Source organism: Leptopilina boulardi, unplaced genomic scaffold, assembly GCF_019393585.1.
Source record: "Leptopilina boulardi isolate dan_hultmark-lab unplaced genomic scaffold, ZJU_Lbou_2.1 LbouV2_94, whole genome shotgun sequence".
In the NCBI taxonomy this organism is placed as follows: Eukaryota; Metazoa; Arthropoda; class Insecta; order Hymenoptera; family Figitidae; genus Leptopilina; species Leptopilina boulardi.
In genome coordinates this window covers 59,918-74,900 of record NW_026138043.1, presented here as the reverse complement: position 1 = coordinate 74,900, position 14,983 = coordinate 59,918, and the positions used below count along the sequence as shown (strand labels likewise).

At 25.8% G+C, this 14,983-nt stretch overlaps 1 protein-coding gene across 1 annotated transcript; it reads right to left on the bottom strand.

The window, feature by feature from the left end:
- Positions 1-921: 921 nt before the first annotated feature.
- LOC127290883 (homeobox protein 2-like) lies at positions 922-6,655 on the bottom strand. Its single transcript, XM_051319706.1, has 5 exons — positions 6,390-6,655; positions 6,013-6,091; positions 5,486-5,775; positions 2,364-2,775; positions 922-1,336 (listed from the first exon to the last, which is right to left on the bottom strand). Exons 1-5 carry the CDS (start codon positions 6,565-6,567, stop codon positions 1,021-1,023), a joined length of 1,275 nt encoding a protein of 424 aa, XP_051175663.1. The 5' UTR covers positions 6,568-6,655; the 3' UTR covers positions 922-1,020.
- Positions 6,656-14,983: the final 8,328 nt, after the last annotated feature.

Sequence of the window (14,983 nt, the reverse complement as noted above, 5' to 3'; positions counted from 1 at the left end):
TCGGACAATAATAATAGAATTTTTCTATATCAGTACACTGGCGAAAATAGAATTTAATTAATTTTCATTTATTTTATAATACTCAAAGAGTATTTTAATTTGAAAAATTAGAAAAAAACTTTTATCTTTCTAAGTGGATTGTGAAAAAAAATTAATAATTAGTTTATACGATCGGGCTTCGAATTTTGATTTTAACTCTTAAAATTTAATATAACATATAAGGTTTGATGGTGTATAAAGTTTTAAAAATTCATACTGTTTATAGTTTTAATTAATTATTAAATTTCTATTACTTACAAAAACATACCATTGTTTTTGCATATGAATTAAATTAATAGTAGAAAAAAATAACCGAAAAATGCAAAGAAATATTGCTTTTGGTTTTTTTCTGTTTCGAAGATAAATCTAATAACAATTCGAAAAATTTTCAACCTATATTTTATAAATGAAAAAATTTTCAAAATATGTGGAGGAAAAATATAGAAAATCGAAAAATTGTTTTTAAGTAAAATAATTTTTTGAACATTTATTGCATTGTTTGTTGCAAAAAGTTAATTATTAGCAAACAATAATTTTTTTAAATAATCAATAGACTATTATTCAAAATTTATTTTTATTTTTTACTCCCGTGTTTTGAATGGAAAAATTATTTTAAAAAACTGCAATTTTTAAAGTGGGTTTTGTAAAAAAAATTAATTAAGAACAATAATTTAGTTAAATAATTATCAAAATTTTTTGTAAACTGTAATTTTTCCTGTTCTATTTATTAGTAAAATAAAGGAATTAATTTTTTTTCGTATTTTACAATTTATCAGAATTTTATTGATTCTCAACAAATTTTTTAAATTTTTCCTTTAAAACAACTTAAATCGATGAAAAATAACTAAATACTGGTTTCAGTAAAACTAAAAAAGAAACATATGAATTTAAAATTTCCATTTATTAAAATTTAAAATAGAAAAAATAAAAATTCTAAAAAGTTAATAAATAAATAATATAAATTTTGAAAAAATAATTCTGTTATTGTTTATCGCCTTCTTGAGTACTTTCAATTGATGGTTGAATTTCCGCTGAAAAATTATCATTACTTCCATGTGCGCTATTATTTTGATGATAATTTTTTGAATCATCTTTTCGGAAAATAGTTGTAGCTGATTTTCTATTTTCCATTGCATCTGTTGTCGAATTATTTGATTCATTATCATTTTTATTGTCGTGCTCTTTTTCCTTATCATTTTCTCCATTATCATGCGGTGAATCGTCGTCTTTCTCAAATAAATTAGATTTTCTCCAAGGTGTTTGACTTCGACGTCTTCGCATTCTCTTTGAACTTCGTCTGACAAAAAAAAACATTATCATATTACATCTTTCAATTGCTGAAAGCAAGTAAACTTTGTTATGTCTGAGGTTCGAAAATGTAATTTAATAATATTTAAAATTAACCACAAACTAAATTTAATTTTTGGACCACAAGGCGTATTCATAGCTGATGATTTATTTTATACGATTATAAATATTGCAAATATTATATTATATTCATTTATTGTGGTTTTTCTTTATTTTTTTATTGAATTATTTATTTTTAATTTACTGTTAAAATTTAGTGTTAAATTTGTAATATAAGATAAAATGGGTAAGAATTTCTTAAACGGATCACCTAAAATTAACAAATTTAATTTTCAATGTTAAATAGTTTTTTCGTCTTAATGTGATCAAAATGAGTTTCTGAAAAATTTACAACAAAAATTGTTATAAACAATTTTGAAATTTTCAGCTGTCTTAAATAAAAAAAAATTCTCGAGATAATTGACAAATTTAAAAACAAAAAATAGGTTTTTCTCATCTTGGAATGTGGTACCTACTTAAAAATAATTTTTGTTTAAAAAAAATTGTTATTTTAAATTATTTTTAAATTATATACCTAATATACATAATTTAAAAAACAAATTAAAATAACAATTTTTTTTAAACAAAAATTATTTTTAAATACCACATTCCAAGATGAGAAAAACCTATTTTTCGTTTTTAAATTTTTCATCAGGATTACAAGAAAAATTTTTTTTTTCTTTAAGACAACCACAAATTTCAATTAAACTTTAATTATAATAAAAATTTAATTAATTAAATTAATTTTAAATAAATTAATTTTAGCTAACTTCAATTTCAATTAAACTTTAACAAAAAAGTTTTTTTTCTGGTCTAATATTTTCAGAAACTTATTTTAATTACATTAGAAGTAGAAAACGATTTAACGTTGAAAATTAATTAATTTTTAAATATTGTATGAGAAATTCTGACGAATAATTGATTTTTAAAATTCATTACTGAACTTTTTTGAATTAGAAACAAAATGCAAAACTCACATTGCCGGTCTTGATTGTCTAGCAATTTTGGTTTTCTTTTTTGGTGGTATATTCTTGTCATTTCTTTTATTTGCAATTTTTGAAGTGGATTGATTTATATTCGATATGGATCTTTCTCTTTTTTTCGAAATATTTGTGTTGGTTTCTTTGTGACGTTTTTCGATTTCTTTTTTGGTTGTTGCTCGTTTCTTCGCTGATTTCACGTTGTAATCGTCGAAACTTACAATGCCTCGTCGCATATTCTTTCGACGCTTCCGTTCATCCACATTATCTCTTATACCATTGAACATAATGCCCGGCAATTTCGACGAAACTTCAAGTAAATGACCTGAATTATCGAGAGGTCTCAGGTAACCTGCATTTACTCCAAAAGAAAGAGCTTTCTTTATGTAGCGTTTCTCCTTTTTCATATCTACATTGTTTTAATTCAAATTTATGAATTTATTTTATAATGTGCATTCAATATTTTTACTATTAAATAAAATTATTTTTGTTGTTTCTAAAATATTATTTAATATTATTAGAAAATTTTTTAGTTGTATATCACTGAAAAAATTAAAGGAACACTGCTGTCTTTGTAGAGAGAGTTGTTGTCTTTTACGCGAGAGGTCAGCTTACTTCACCACAATGAGAGCTGCTATCCTCAAAAAAGCGAACTGCTACTCCTTTTGTCGAGAAAGTACTGTACTTTGACTGATTTTGACAAGTGCCCCTAAAAAAAGGACAACAGCTACTCGCCAAAGAGCAGCTGCTCGCCCTTATTCGAGCAACAGTTAACCCTCGATAGAGAGCGTTGCTCTCTCTCTCATGAAGACAGCATTATTCTTTAAATTTTTTCAGTATACACTGAAGAAAAATTATTTGATTCAATTAATCAGTTAATTGACTATTATGAAATAAATATTTATTTGTATTACTGGCCTCAGATCGACTTTAAGGAGCAAAAAAAGTCGTTTCAGTCAATTTAAATTCCAAAAAAAGTCGAAAAAGTCGATTTTTTTATTTTTAATTAAATTTAATTAGTTAATAAGTATTTCACTTTACATAACTAATGTTATTAGACATTAAATCCATTTAATTAATTTCTCTTTTTTAATTAAGTAGAACAAATTTCTAAAAGAAAAATTCTGGAAACAATATTCAATTTTAGTTTTTATTTGAAACTTTTTTAAATAATTAAATTTTTTAAGAAATATTAAAATTATTAAAAATAATTGAACTTTGGAAGAATTATAGGGTCAGTTTGGGTAAATGGGGACAAGAGGTTTTGGAGCTTAATTTACAGTTTTAAAGTTAAGTTCAACGTCAGTATTTTAACCTCAGATCACCTGCAAGAGGTTTTGAGTATTGCCTAACTTTTATCTTGACAATTGGCAGCAAGATAAAAAAAGTTATCGCTCAATGCATAACAACTTGAAAATCAAAGTCAAACTGTTTCAGTATTTTGTCGAGCATTTCAAAGAAAACAGACTTAAAAATCATACCAAATTTTTTTCTTATTCCTTATGACTCCTATAACAGAAATTCACTTGAATTTTTGATTTTTGTCAATTTGGTTAATAATGACAAGCTGTCCCCATTTACCCTGAGTTTTCAAATTTTTGGGGTAAATGGGGACAGCTTGTCATTATTAACCAAATTGACAAAAATCAAAAATTCAAGTGAATTTCTGTTATAGGAGTCATAAGGAATAAGAAAAAAATTTGGTATGATTTTTAAGTCTGTTTTCTTTCAAATGCGAGACAAAATACTGAAATAAAAAAAAATAAAAAAATTTCAATTGGTTTAACTATTATATATTTACTACAAATTTTTTTCAAGTTTTTTCATCCCTCAATACAGTAATATACTTGAGGAAACTTTTTTCATGAAACTTTCTTAGAAACTATGCTGTCCCCATTTACCCCAAATTTTATGAAATTTTCTAAATCTTGGGGTAAATGGGAACAGGCAGTTTCATGCGTTTAAAGCTTATCTAAATTTTTTTCTGCTGCATAAAATTAATCCTGGGAATGTAAATAACAACTTAAAAAAAATAAACCCTCAAATATTATACCTTTTAAAGGAAGAAACTTACGTAATTTGTGAAAAATAGCGATTTTGTCACCATTTACCCCAACTGACCCTAGTTGAAATTTTTAGAAATAATTAAATTACAAAAGATTTTGTGAAATTTCAGACAATAATTAAATTTTATAGAATTGAAAAGAATTTATGAAATAATTTAAAATAATATTTTTTTAATAGTAACTGTATTTTCAAAGATTTACAATTCAGATTTTTGAAATTGATGATGAATTTATTAGAAATTAAAGATAAAAATTCAATTTCAAAAGTTTTTAATTGAAAAATTGCTTTCAAATAATTGAATTTTTGAAGAATATTATAAAAATCATTAAAAATAATTGAATATCGAAAGAGTTATAATTGAAATTATTAAGTTTCAGAAAGTTTTAAATGGAAAATTTTAAAAAATAATTAAATTTTAAAAGGTTTTAAATTGAAATTTTTGATAATTTTGTTTGCTGATTTTTTTTAAAATGTAAACAAATATTAAATTTTATAAAATTTTTAATTGAAAAACAGTTTAAAATAATTGAATTTGTGAAGAATTTCATTATTATTATTATTAAAAAATTTTGTTAAAAATTTGTTAAATAATTGAAGTAAAGAAGATTTTAAGGATATCTGCATTATATATTAAAAAAGACATAATTTGTTTAAAAATGTTGAAGAAAAATGTAAAAAGTAGTGTAATCCGAGGCCTGGTATTAATTAATTATTATTTCAGCCAATTAAATGGTATTTGTTTCAAATGCAGAAATTATTTGTTCAAATACAGTTTATTTAATTCAGAAAGAAATTATTTGGAGGAAATAAATATTTATAAGTAACCGATTATTTGAATCAAATAATTTTTTTTCAGTCTAATTTTATAAAATATAATTTTTTTTTATAAAATCTTTAAATAATTTGGTAATTATTTCATTGTTCGCTAGATATTTTATAAAACATTTGATAAATAAATAATGAAATAAATTAAAAATTCAAAAAATTAAAAAAAAATTTTTTTTAAATTAGAAAAAAATAACATTAAAAATTTTTGTTAACAAAAACATTACCTTCTTTTATGCCAGTTTTTATGTAATTGTTAATTAATTCCACTAAAGATTTTCGTCTCATAAGTTCTTTTATTCCTTTCTTCGAATCCACAGGTTCCTGTGAATCAGAATCGATCGCTCTAGAGTCATTGTAATTGTAAACAGAGCTAGCTTTCGATGTCGCAGAATCCATTGTCTCTGACATGACACTGTAATTACTTAATCTTGAAGGCGATTCAGATGGAGCAAACGAGAGTTTCCTTATTTTTTGGCTATTGTTTGTCTTGTTATTATTTCGTGCTCGCCCTTGTCTGTTAAAATTTTAAAAATTAGAAATTTTTTTTTATCTAAAACTACAATTAAAAAGATATAAAATACAATATACAATTATTTATGTTATTATGAAACAAATTTTTATAGAAAATTTACTTTTAAAATAATAATAATAACCTAAATGAAAAAATTAACATGAAATTTGATGGGAAAATGCTTTTTATAATGTTTAGAAAAAATAATTTACTTTTTAAATTAATTCTTTTTATTTTTACCTTTTTATTTTTACTCCTGGAACTTTAAAATGTTTTGACTTCGAGTGACGTTGATTGTTACTAAGTGCTGCTAAATTCCCTAAATTAATGTATCATTGATTTTAGTAATTATATTATTTTCATGAAAAATATTGAAAATAAATATTCTCATTTTATTTCAAATTAAAAATATTTTATAAACTTCAAAAAAAAATTATTTTAATAGCTTAAAATAGTAATTGAAAATTTAATTTTGTACAATCTCATTCAGAAAAATATTACTTTTACATTGAAATAAAAAAATGTTATATTTTATGACAAGTGATGAATAATTTTTCTTTAATATAGCAGACGAATTGTTATTAGTATTTTGAAGAAACGTATATTTTCTTGCTTACCTAGAAGTTCGTAAATAAAATTATTAACGTCAGTTGTATTTCGTGACTGTACGCGATGCAAAATATTCGTCCGTTTTTTACCACGCGGACGACGATGAAGAGATTCTTTTTTTGGAACTTCGTGTTGTTTTTTTGTATTCAAAATACGCGCCTTTCCTTGTCCTTTAACTGCTGGCATATTTTTGAAAGAGTTGAAAGAAATTTTTACTTAATGAAAAGATAATAAATTTTTGTTGCCAGCGCGTTCAATTTTGACAGACAATCACACGAACAGGATAACAATTGAAATTCGTCCTATGAAGTTTGATAATAAACAAATGTTTCAATCAATAACCCAACATTTTTCCCGGTTATATTTGAGTTGGCCTCTGTTACATGGTAATTGTTTTTAATTACTAGTAGAAAATTATATATACCTATAGGAAGAAAGTACCGCAAAGTTAAAATTGGAAAAGTTTAGAAAAGATTTACCAGAAATTTATTAAATAAATAATTATCAAAGTTTAATTTCTTTAAAAATAAATAATAATCTTGAAATAGCAGTTCGCTATTTCATTAGTGCTTTTATTTTTAAAAACTAGCGCCACCGACAGGCGCAAGCGGCCGTCTTCGTTGCTTCTGTTCCTTTTTCAATTTTCATTTTATTCATTTCATTTCAAAAAATGATTTGATTTCTTCTTGCTTTTTTTATCCCATATCGATTCAAAATATAGAGAAAAAATTTATGAATATGAAATAAGAGAGAGTGATTTACGCTATAATCTCTCTTGCACTAATAATTTTCTGCTTATTTATTTTTAAATTATATTCATCTTTATGGTACTACATCCTAATTTGCTTATAATTGATTATAATCTGTTGATAAAATACTTTATCAATGCATTTTATTTAAGGTCTCCATTTTATAAACTTTTTAGATAAATAATTTAAATTTTTGATAAGTTGTTAATTATAATGTGAAGTTAGTGAAAGGAAATTTTTCAGCTATTAAGGAAGTTCTCCCCCTCCAACGTCAGTCAAATCAATGACCATTTAAGTTTTCATTTGTATCACGTAGTACTAGCTCAACGCTTGGCAACGTTGGATTATATTTCCCCCCTTCCGTTTCGTGTCGTCTGCTATTGTTTGATTTATTTTCGTTAAATAATAATAATAATAATTTATTATTTTTAAAATCTTAATTTTTTATAAGCAAATTCAAATTATTATTCATTATTATGAATCTTTGAAGAATATACTATTATATGTATATACTACTTATATTACTTTCAAATTTCGCGCTTTTTCTATACCTAACCTACAAGACGCAACGTTGCCAAGCGTTGTGCTAAGTAATTTCTGATTGTCAAAATACGGTGTTTTTTTAGACAAAATAATTAATTGTGAGTCTCCTAAGCCAGGTCTGATCAATTTTATTAAAAGTAAGTGAACATTGGCTATTAAACTTTATGTATATAAAGTTCCAGTAATATCTTTTCGTCAGATTTTTCACAATTTGAGATTTCAGACCAAAAAATTCAATTTCCCGTAAGAACCCGTGTTAAATGTGAAAAGAGAAAATTATTTATATCTTTTGTCAAAATCCACCTAGACCTCTAAAAATTTAACTACATCTTCTTTAAACCATTATCTATCAGTTTATCAAGTTTGATAATTAACTCTTCGTCATTTCTGTTTGCGAGAGAACTTCCTTAAAAGGTCACTGAAATGGTAATTTAAAAAAATTACAATTTGTAAATCATGAATTTAAAAAAAAATCATCAAAAAATTTCTTCAAAAACAATATTTTTCACTACCTACAGTTGTAAAAAAGAAAGATATACAGAAGAGGTAGAGAAGGCTATAAAAGAAGACAGGGAGTGGGACATCATTAATAGAGAAAGAAAGAGAAAAGGGGAGATAAGCGGCGAGATTAAGATGGAAGAGTGGACAGACCATTTTCAGAATTTGAGTGGTAGATCAAGGAGCAGAGTAAGAGGGGAAGGCAGGAAAAAATTAGGCAACGAGGGGGAAGGGGAAATTACGATGGAGGAAATGCAGGACGCGTTAAACAGGATAAAAAGGGGAAAAGCAGCGGGTTTAGACGGTATGGAAGGGGAGGGGTTAAAATACGGAGGGAAGGTAGTAAAAGAGGAATTATTGGAAATTTTAAACAGGGTTTGGAGAGGGGAAGGCTGGCCGGAAGAGTGGAGGACAGGTGTAATCGTGCCAATTGTGAAAAAGGGGGAAGGAAAAAAGGTAGATGATTACCGAGGCATATCTCGGAAATACTAAGGAAGAGATTGGAAGCCAGGGTAGAACAGCTAGGTTGTATTCCGCATAATCAAACGGGGTTTAGGTCAGGTATGGGTACAATGGATAACATTTATGTTCTGAACCATCTGGTCACCAGGAACTTGGGAAAGCCAAATGGAAAGCTGATTGCAACGTTCGTCGACTTTAAGGCAGCCTTTCCGTCGGTAAACAGGGGTTTGCTGTGGAGGGTATTAAGGAATCTAGGGATAGAGGATGAAGTTAGTAGAGAGGATTAAAGAATGTTACGTAGACACGAAGGAAAGGGTAAAAGTGGGAGGAAAAATGGGAGAGGTATTCTGGCTGGGGAGGGGGTTAAAGCAGGGGTGTCCTATGAGTCCGATTTTGTTTAACCTGTTGATTGCAGACTTGGAGGAGAAGCTGGCAAGGAGAGGTAAAGGAGGCGTGATCCTGGGCAAGGGGAGATTGTTTTCGTTGGCATATGCGGATGATTTGGTGTTGTTGGCAGAGTGCGAAAGTGGTATGAGGTTACTTTTAAGTGAGTTTGAGTTGTATGCGAGAGAGAAAGATTTAAGTGTGAATGTGGCAAAAACAAAGGTGATGAGGTTTAGGAATAAAAGAGCAGGTAGTGAAGAAGTGTGGAAGATGAATGGTTTAAGAATGGAAGAGGTGGATAAATTTTGTTACTTGGGTTATTGGTTTAAATACAACGGGAAGCTTGATTTGAATATTAATAGAAGAATAGAGCGAGCGAGTAAGGTAATGGGACAGGTTTGGGGTATAGGGAAAAGAAAATTTTGAATGACTGGAGAAGGAGAGTATGGTTGTTTGATGTGTTAGTGTGGTCTGTTTAGAGTTATGGTGTGGAAATATGGGGATGGAAAGAGATATTGAGGATAGAGAGAATGCAGGAGAGGTACCTTAGATGGACAATGGGAGTGAGTTGGAATTGCCCAGGATACATGTTGCGAGAAGAATTAGGGAGAGAAAAATTAGTGGTGAAGCAGAGAAAGCGAGCATGGGGATGGGAGGAAAAATTGAGGCAAGGAAGAGGAAGTAGTTTGGCGCAAACGTGTTGGAAATTGATAAAAGAGGAAGAGAGAGTGGGAGAGAAGAATATGAATGGTTGGGAGAAGGGAAGATGGAGTGCTTTGAAGGTTGGAAATGTGGGAAGAGCGAGCGAAGAGAATAGGGTGGATGGATGGATTGTGAGAGATAAGGAAGAAAGGTGGGGAAAGATTCTGGGTTCGCAATACAACAGATGGTATAAAATGGTAAGGGGGCGTGAGGAGCCAGAGTACCTAAGGAAAGCAAGGAAAGAGAGTGAATGGAATAGGGTGCTAAGATTTAGAATGGGAGAGGGTATGAATGAGTGTAAATATTGGATGAGTGAGAACGAGATGTTGTGTAGAGTATGTGGGTATGAAAAGGAAGAATGGGGTCATGTGTTAGAGAGGTGTGCAAGGGGTGAGACGGAAGAAAAAGGTGTGGATGAGAAGGTGTGCTGGATTCTGTGTGAGAATGGGCAGGGAAAAAGATGGATGAAAGAGTTAGAGAGATTGAGAGAGAGGATGAATGAAGTAAAGTTTGTGGAGAATGATAAGGAAGAGTGAGAATATGGGACCATAATTATAATCGTTTAGTGTAGCGCTTAATTTGATGAAGCCGAAATGGGCATTTATAATACTGGAACGGGAAACGGAACCCGGGCTCTTGGTGGTTTTTAGATTTGCGTTATTTGCGTTAGTTTAAGTAGAATAAGATCATAGGTTAAGAAATATGTATTTAGAGAATAAGTTAGTTGATTGTAAGCAGGTGTCTCGAACCCTACCATTGTAGGGAGAGTAAATAAAGAACACTACCTACAGTTGTAATTATGTTTATTTTTCTTTTTTATAAATTTTTTATTAATAACAAAGGAAAATAATATATTATAATATTTAAGTATTATTAAGTTGAATGACATATTTTTAAATTATCGCGCACTAATTATTTTGACCAATCAAGTGGTTTCTCTTGGAAAGTTCGCATGTTTCCAGTGGAAACTTCTTGCAAATTATAAATGTCCTCACTTTATTTGAAATATTAAAATTTAATTTAATAAAAAATTTGTATTATTAATAAATTAATATATAAAGTTTCAGTTATTTTATCATTCAAGAAAGCAAATAGGTATTAATAACATTAATCAAGTTTCATTTAAAAAAGAATATATAAAATTTCTAATATAAGAGTACCTATTTTGTCAATTTCAAAGCAATTAATGTAATTCATTAAAAAAATTTACAAATAATATTTGTTGCTTTCAATTAGGTACAAAGAAAAAGTAATAGTAATACAAATTTATCAATTTAAAGCAAAAATTTATAAGTAAAAGTAATAATATACTTTAAAAACATGAAATATTATTGAAAAAAAGTTCTTTGAAATAATGTACTAAAAATACTTTAGATTATAAAAATTAAATATTACTTATTTGCATTCTAATAATATTATATAAGTAAATTTAAAATAGAATTTTAAAAATTGTTACATTTAAACAATTGTACAATAAGAATTATTATTAGTAATTAATTAATTAAATAGAATTTAATAGAAGAAATCTTAGAAGAAACAATTGTATATTTTAAAAATTTAAAAACTAAAAATTAATAGATATAAATTATTAAAAAATTTTTTTAATTATTTATTTTTAATGATTCTTATAATATTCTTCGAAAATTCAATTATCTGAAAGCATTTTTCAATTAAAAAATTTTTGGAATTTAATTTTTTTATGTGATTTTTAATAAATTCTTCATTAACAGAAATCACTAAAATTTTCTCTTATTATAATTATTGTCTGAAAATTAACATAATCTTTTGAAATTCAATTATTCTCAAAAATTTCAATTTAAAAGCTTCTAAAATTTATTTATTTCTAAAATTTTTCTATCTACAATTTTTTGAAATTTAATACTTTCAATTATAACTGAAATTCAATTATTTCTAATAATTTTTATAATATTCTTCGAAAATTCAACTATCTGATACCATTTTTCGCTTAAAATGTTTTCAAATTATTGTATTTTTGTCTGCAAGTTCTAAAACATTTTTTAGTGAAATCTTCAAAAAATTTTAATTAAAAATCACTTGAAGTTCAATTAATTTCAAAAATCAAAATTGTAAATCGTTTAAAATTCAATTATTTCTAAGAATTTCAACTTTAACTCTTTCAGAATTTTATTACTTAAAAATCTGTAAAACTTGATTAAGTATTGCCTGAAATTTTATTGACCATCAAAACCAAAAAACTATGACAAAATTTTGAATTCAAATAAATTGCTTAAATCAGATTTAAAATAATTATAAAAATGAAACTTTAAGTATTTTTTTTAGAAACTTGTTTTACTTAAATAAAATTTTGAAAATTTGTCTTACAATTAGTTTGATTCTGAAATACTCGAAATAAATTTTCTTGGTAATATTTTAATAGAATTATTCTCATTACAGAATTAATAAAAATGAATTTAATATCTAATAACATTAGTTATTTAAAGTAAAATATTTATTAATCAATTAAATTTTGTTAAAATAAAAAAAATCGACTTTTTCAATATAAATCGACTGAAACGATTTTTTTTGTGCCTTAAAGTCAATTCGAGGCCTGAGTATGTGAATCGAAAAATTTAAACTTTTTAGTTTGCATTACAACTTTTCGGTTTTAAATGCTTAAAGTTGAAATCAACATGAAGTTTTTCACCCTTTGTGGACAAGTGTTGGTTTCAGGCAACATAAACATTTTTTTGTTATCTTAAGCATAATTTTTTAAAATTAAATGTTAGACCAATGATTTTCATTTAATTTAATAAATTTCTAATTCTAAAACTTTGGTTCTAAGACAAAAAACCTTAATTAGTTTCGCTGAAAAACTTGTTTAAAAATCGTGATTTTTTAAGAAATAATTTGGTCCTCAAAGGGTTAAATCTTATTATTTCAGTAGTTTCATTATGTACCTAGTTCCAATTTCCAGTGAAACGAATTTTATACTTCAATTTATTTTTATTCAGCAAAATTTTATAAAGTGGAATTAATAAATTGATACTAATTCAATGAATTGTACTACTTTTTTGCCTTTTTTCAATGAATGCGACTCTTTTCAGATAAAATGAGATTTATTTTGGTTTTAGAGTGTAAAAAATAACTGATCGATTTTTTTTGAACTTTTAGATGCTAAAAAAGACATAAACAAAAAAATTAGTTTTGAATAATTTAAAAAATTTTATTTTTGCGTTAGATACCTGTTTACAATTTTTATGAGTTAAAATATTGAAAATTCTACTAACTTAAAAATTATTTTCATTATTTGACTCAACAATTTCCCAGGAATTGACCTTAAATATAAGTTTTTATAAAACTAATTTTCAAAGTTTGTGACAATTTCAACTCAAAAATTTTATAGAAAATCTGAAAAAATTCTATAAATTTATTTTAAATTAATAAACAAATAAATAAAACTTGAAAATGGTTCAGAAAAAAAATTTTGAATTTTTTTAAATCTAAAGACGTTGAAAATTTTTCTCAGTTAAATTATGACTCTTTTGTGCCTTAAAATCGATCCGAAGCCTAATCCAATTGAATTTTTATTTCATAAAGAGTATTTTTATGTAAGCGAATTCTATCTATTAATAAATTAAAAATTAGTTGAAATAAAAATTTGGCTAAATAAAAGTTCTGCTCAATAAGAATTAAAATAAGTGGAAATTCCGTTACATATAAATTTTGTTAATCAAAAATTCTCTAAAGTAGATATATGAAAAATCAGATAAATAGAAATTTCATTGAATAAAAAATCAATAAAACAAAAATTCTTCGTTAAGAAAACTCCATTTATTATGAATTTTACTTTATAAAATCTGGTGAAATAAAAATTCGATCTTGTTGGCATGGAAATATGGAAAAAAATCATTATTTTAAATTTGAATGATTTCATTTTGCGGTTTCTTGCAAGAAATTAATTTACAGAATATTTTATTATTAATTTAATTGAAATATTTTGTATTTTTTGGCGTAAGTGGCTAAAAATTCATTAAAATAGATCTATTACTTGGGTCTGGAATTTTGTTGAAAATGGACTGGAAAACCTAGGAAAATGGAATTTTAAAATCAGTCTTTCGTGGCTAGCCTGTAAATTATTAAAATATACAATTGTTTCTTCTAAAATTTGTAGAAAAAGTAATAAACTAGTGAAATATGCTTTGACAATTTCATTAATAATTATAAATATTGAGAGAAACATGAGGACAAGCGAATGTAATGTTCAGCGAGAATCACCCATATAATATATTTAATTTTTATTATAAAATAAATTCTATTTAATTAATTAATTACTAATAATAATTCATATTGTACAATTGTTTAAATGTAACAATTTTTAAAATTCTATTTTAAATTTACTTAAATAATATTATTAGACTGCAAGTAAGTAATATTTAATTTTTATAATCTAAAGTATTTTTAGTACATTATTTTAAAGAACTGTTTTTTAATAATATTTCATGTTTTTAAAGTATATTATTACTTTTACTTATAAATTTTCGTTTTAAATTGATAAATTTATATTACTATTACTTTTTCTTTGTACCTAATTGAAAGCAACAAATATTATTTGTAAATTTTTTTAATGAATTACATTAATTGCTTTGAAATTGACAAAATAGGTACTTTTATATTAGAAATTAGAAAATAACTGAAACTTTATAGGGTCGTTTGGGGTAAATTGGGGGAAAATCGCTATTTTTCACAAATTACGTAAGTTTCTTCCTTTAAAAGGTAATATTTGTGGGTTTATTTTTTTTAAGTTGTTATTTATGTTCCCAGAATTAATTTTATGCATCAGAAAAAAATTTAGATAAGCTTTAAACGCATGAAACTGTCTGTTCCCATCTATACCAAAATTTAGAAATTTTCATAAAATTTGGGGTAAATGGGGACAGCTTGTCATTATTAACCAAATTGACAAAAATCAAAAATTCAAGTGAATTTCTGTTATAGGAGTCATAAGGAATAAGAAAAAATTTTGGTATGGTTTTTAAGTCTGTTTTCTTTGAAATGCTCGACAAAATACTGAAACAGTTTGACTTTGATTTTCAAGTTTTTATGCATTGAGCGATTACTTGAATTATCTTGCTGCCAATTGTCAAGATAAAAGCTTGGCAATACTCTAAACCTCTTGCAGGTGATCTGACGTTAAAATATTGACGTTGAACTTAATTTTAAAACTGTAAATTAAGCTCCAAAACCTCTTGTCCCTATTTACCCCAACTGACCCTAATATATAAACAAATGTTTTTTCTTCAAGT

Coding starts and splice junctions, on each gene's coding strand:
- LOC127290883 (XM_051319706.1), bottom strand. CDS start 6,567: ATGCCAGCAGTTAAAGGACAAGGAAAGGCGCGTATTTTGAATACAAAA. Junction 5,776..6,012: donor CCAGGAGTAAAAATAAAAAG/GTAAAAATAAAA, acceptor AAATTTTAACAG/ACAAGGGCGAGCACGAAATA. Junction 2,776..5,485: donor AAAAACTGGCATAAAAGAAG/GTAATGTTTTTG, acceptor AAAACAATGTAG/ATATGAAAAAGGAGAAACGC.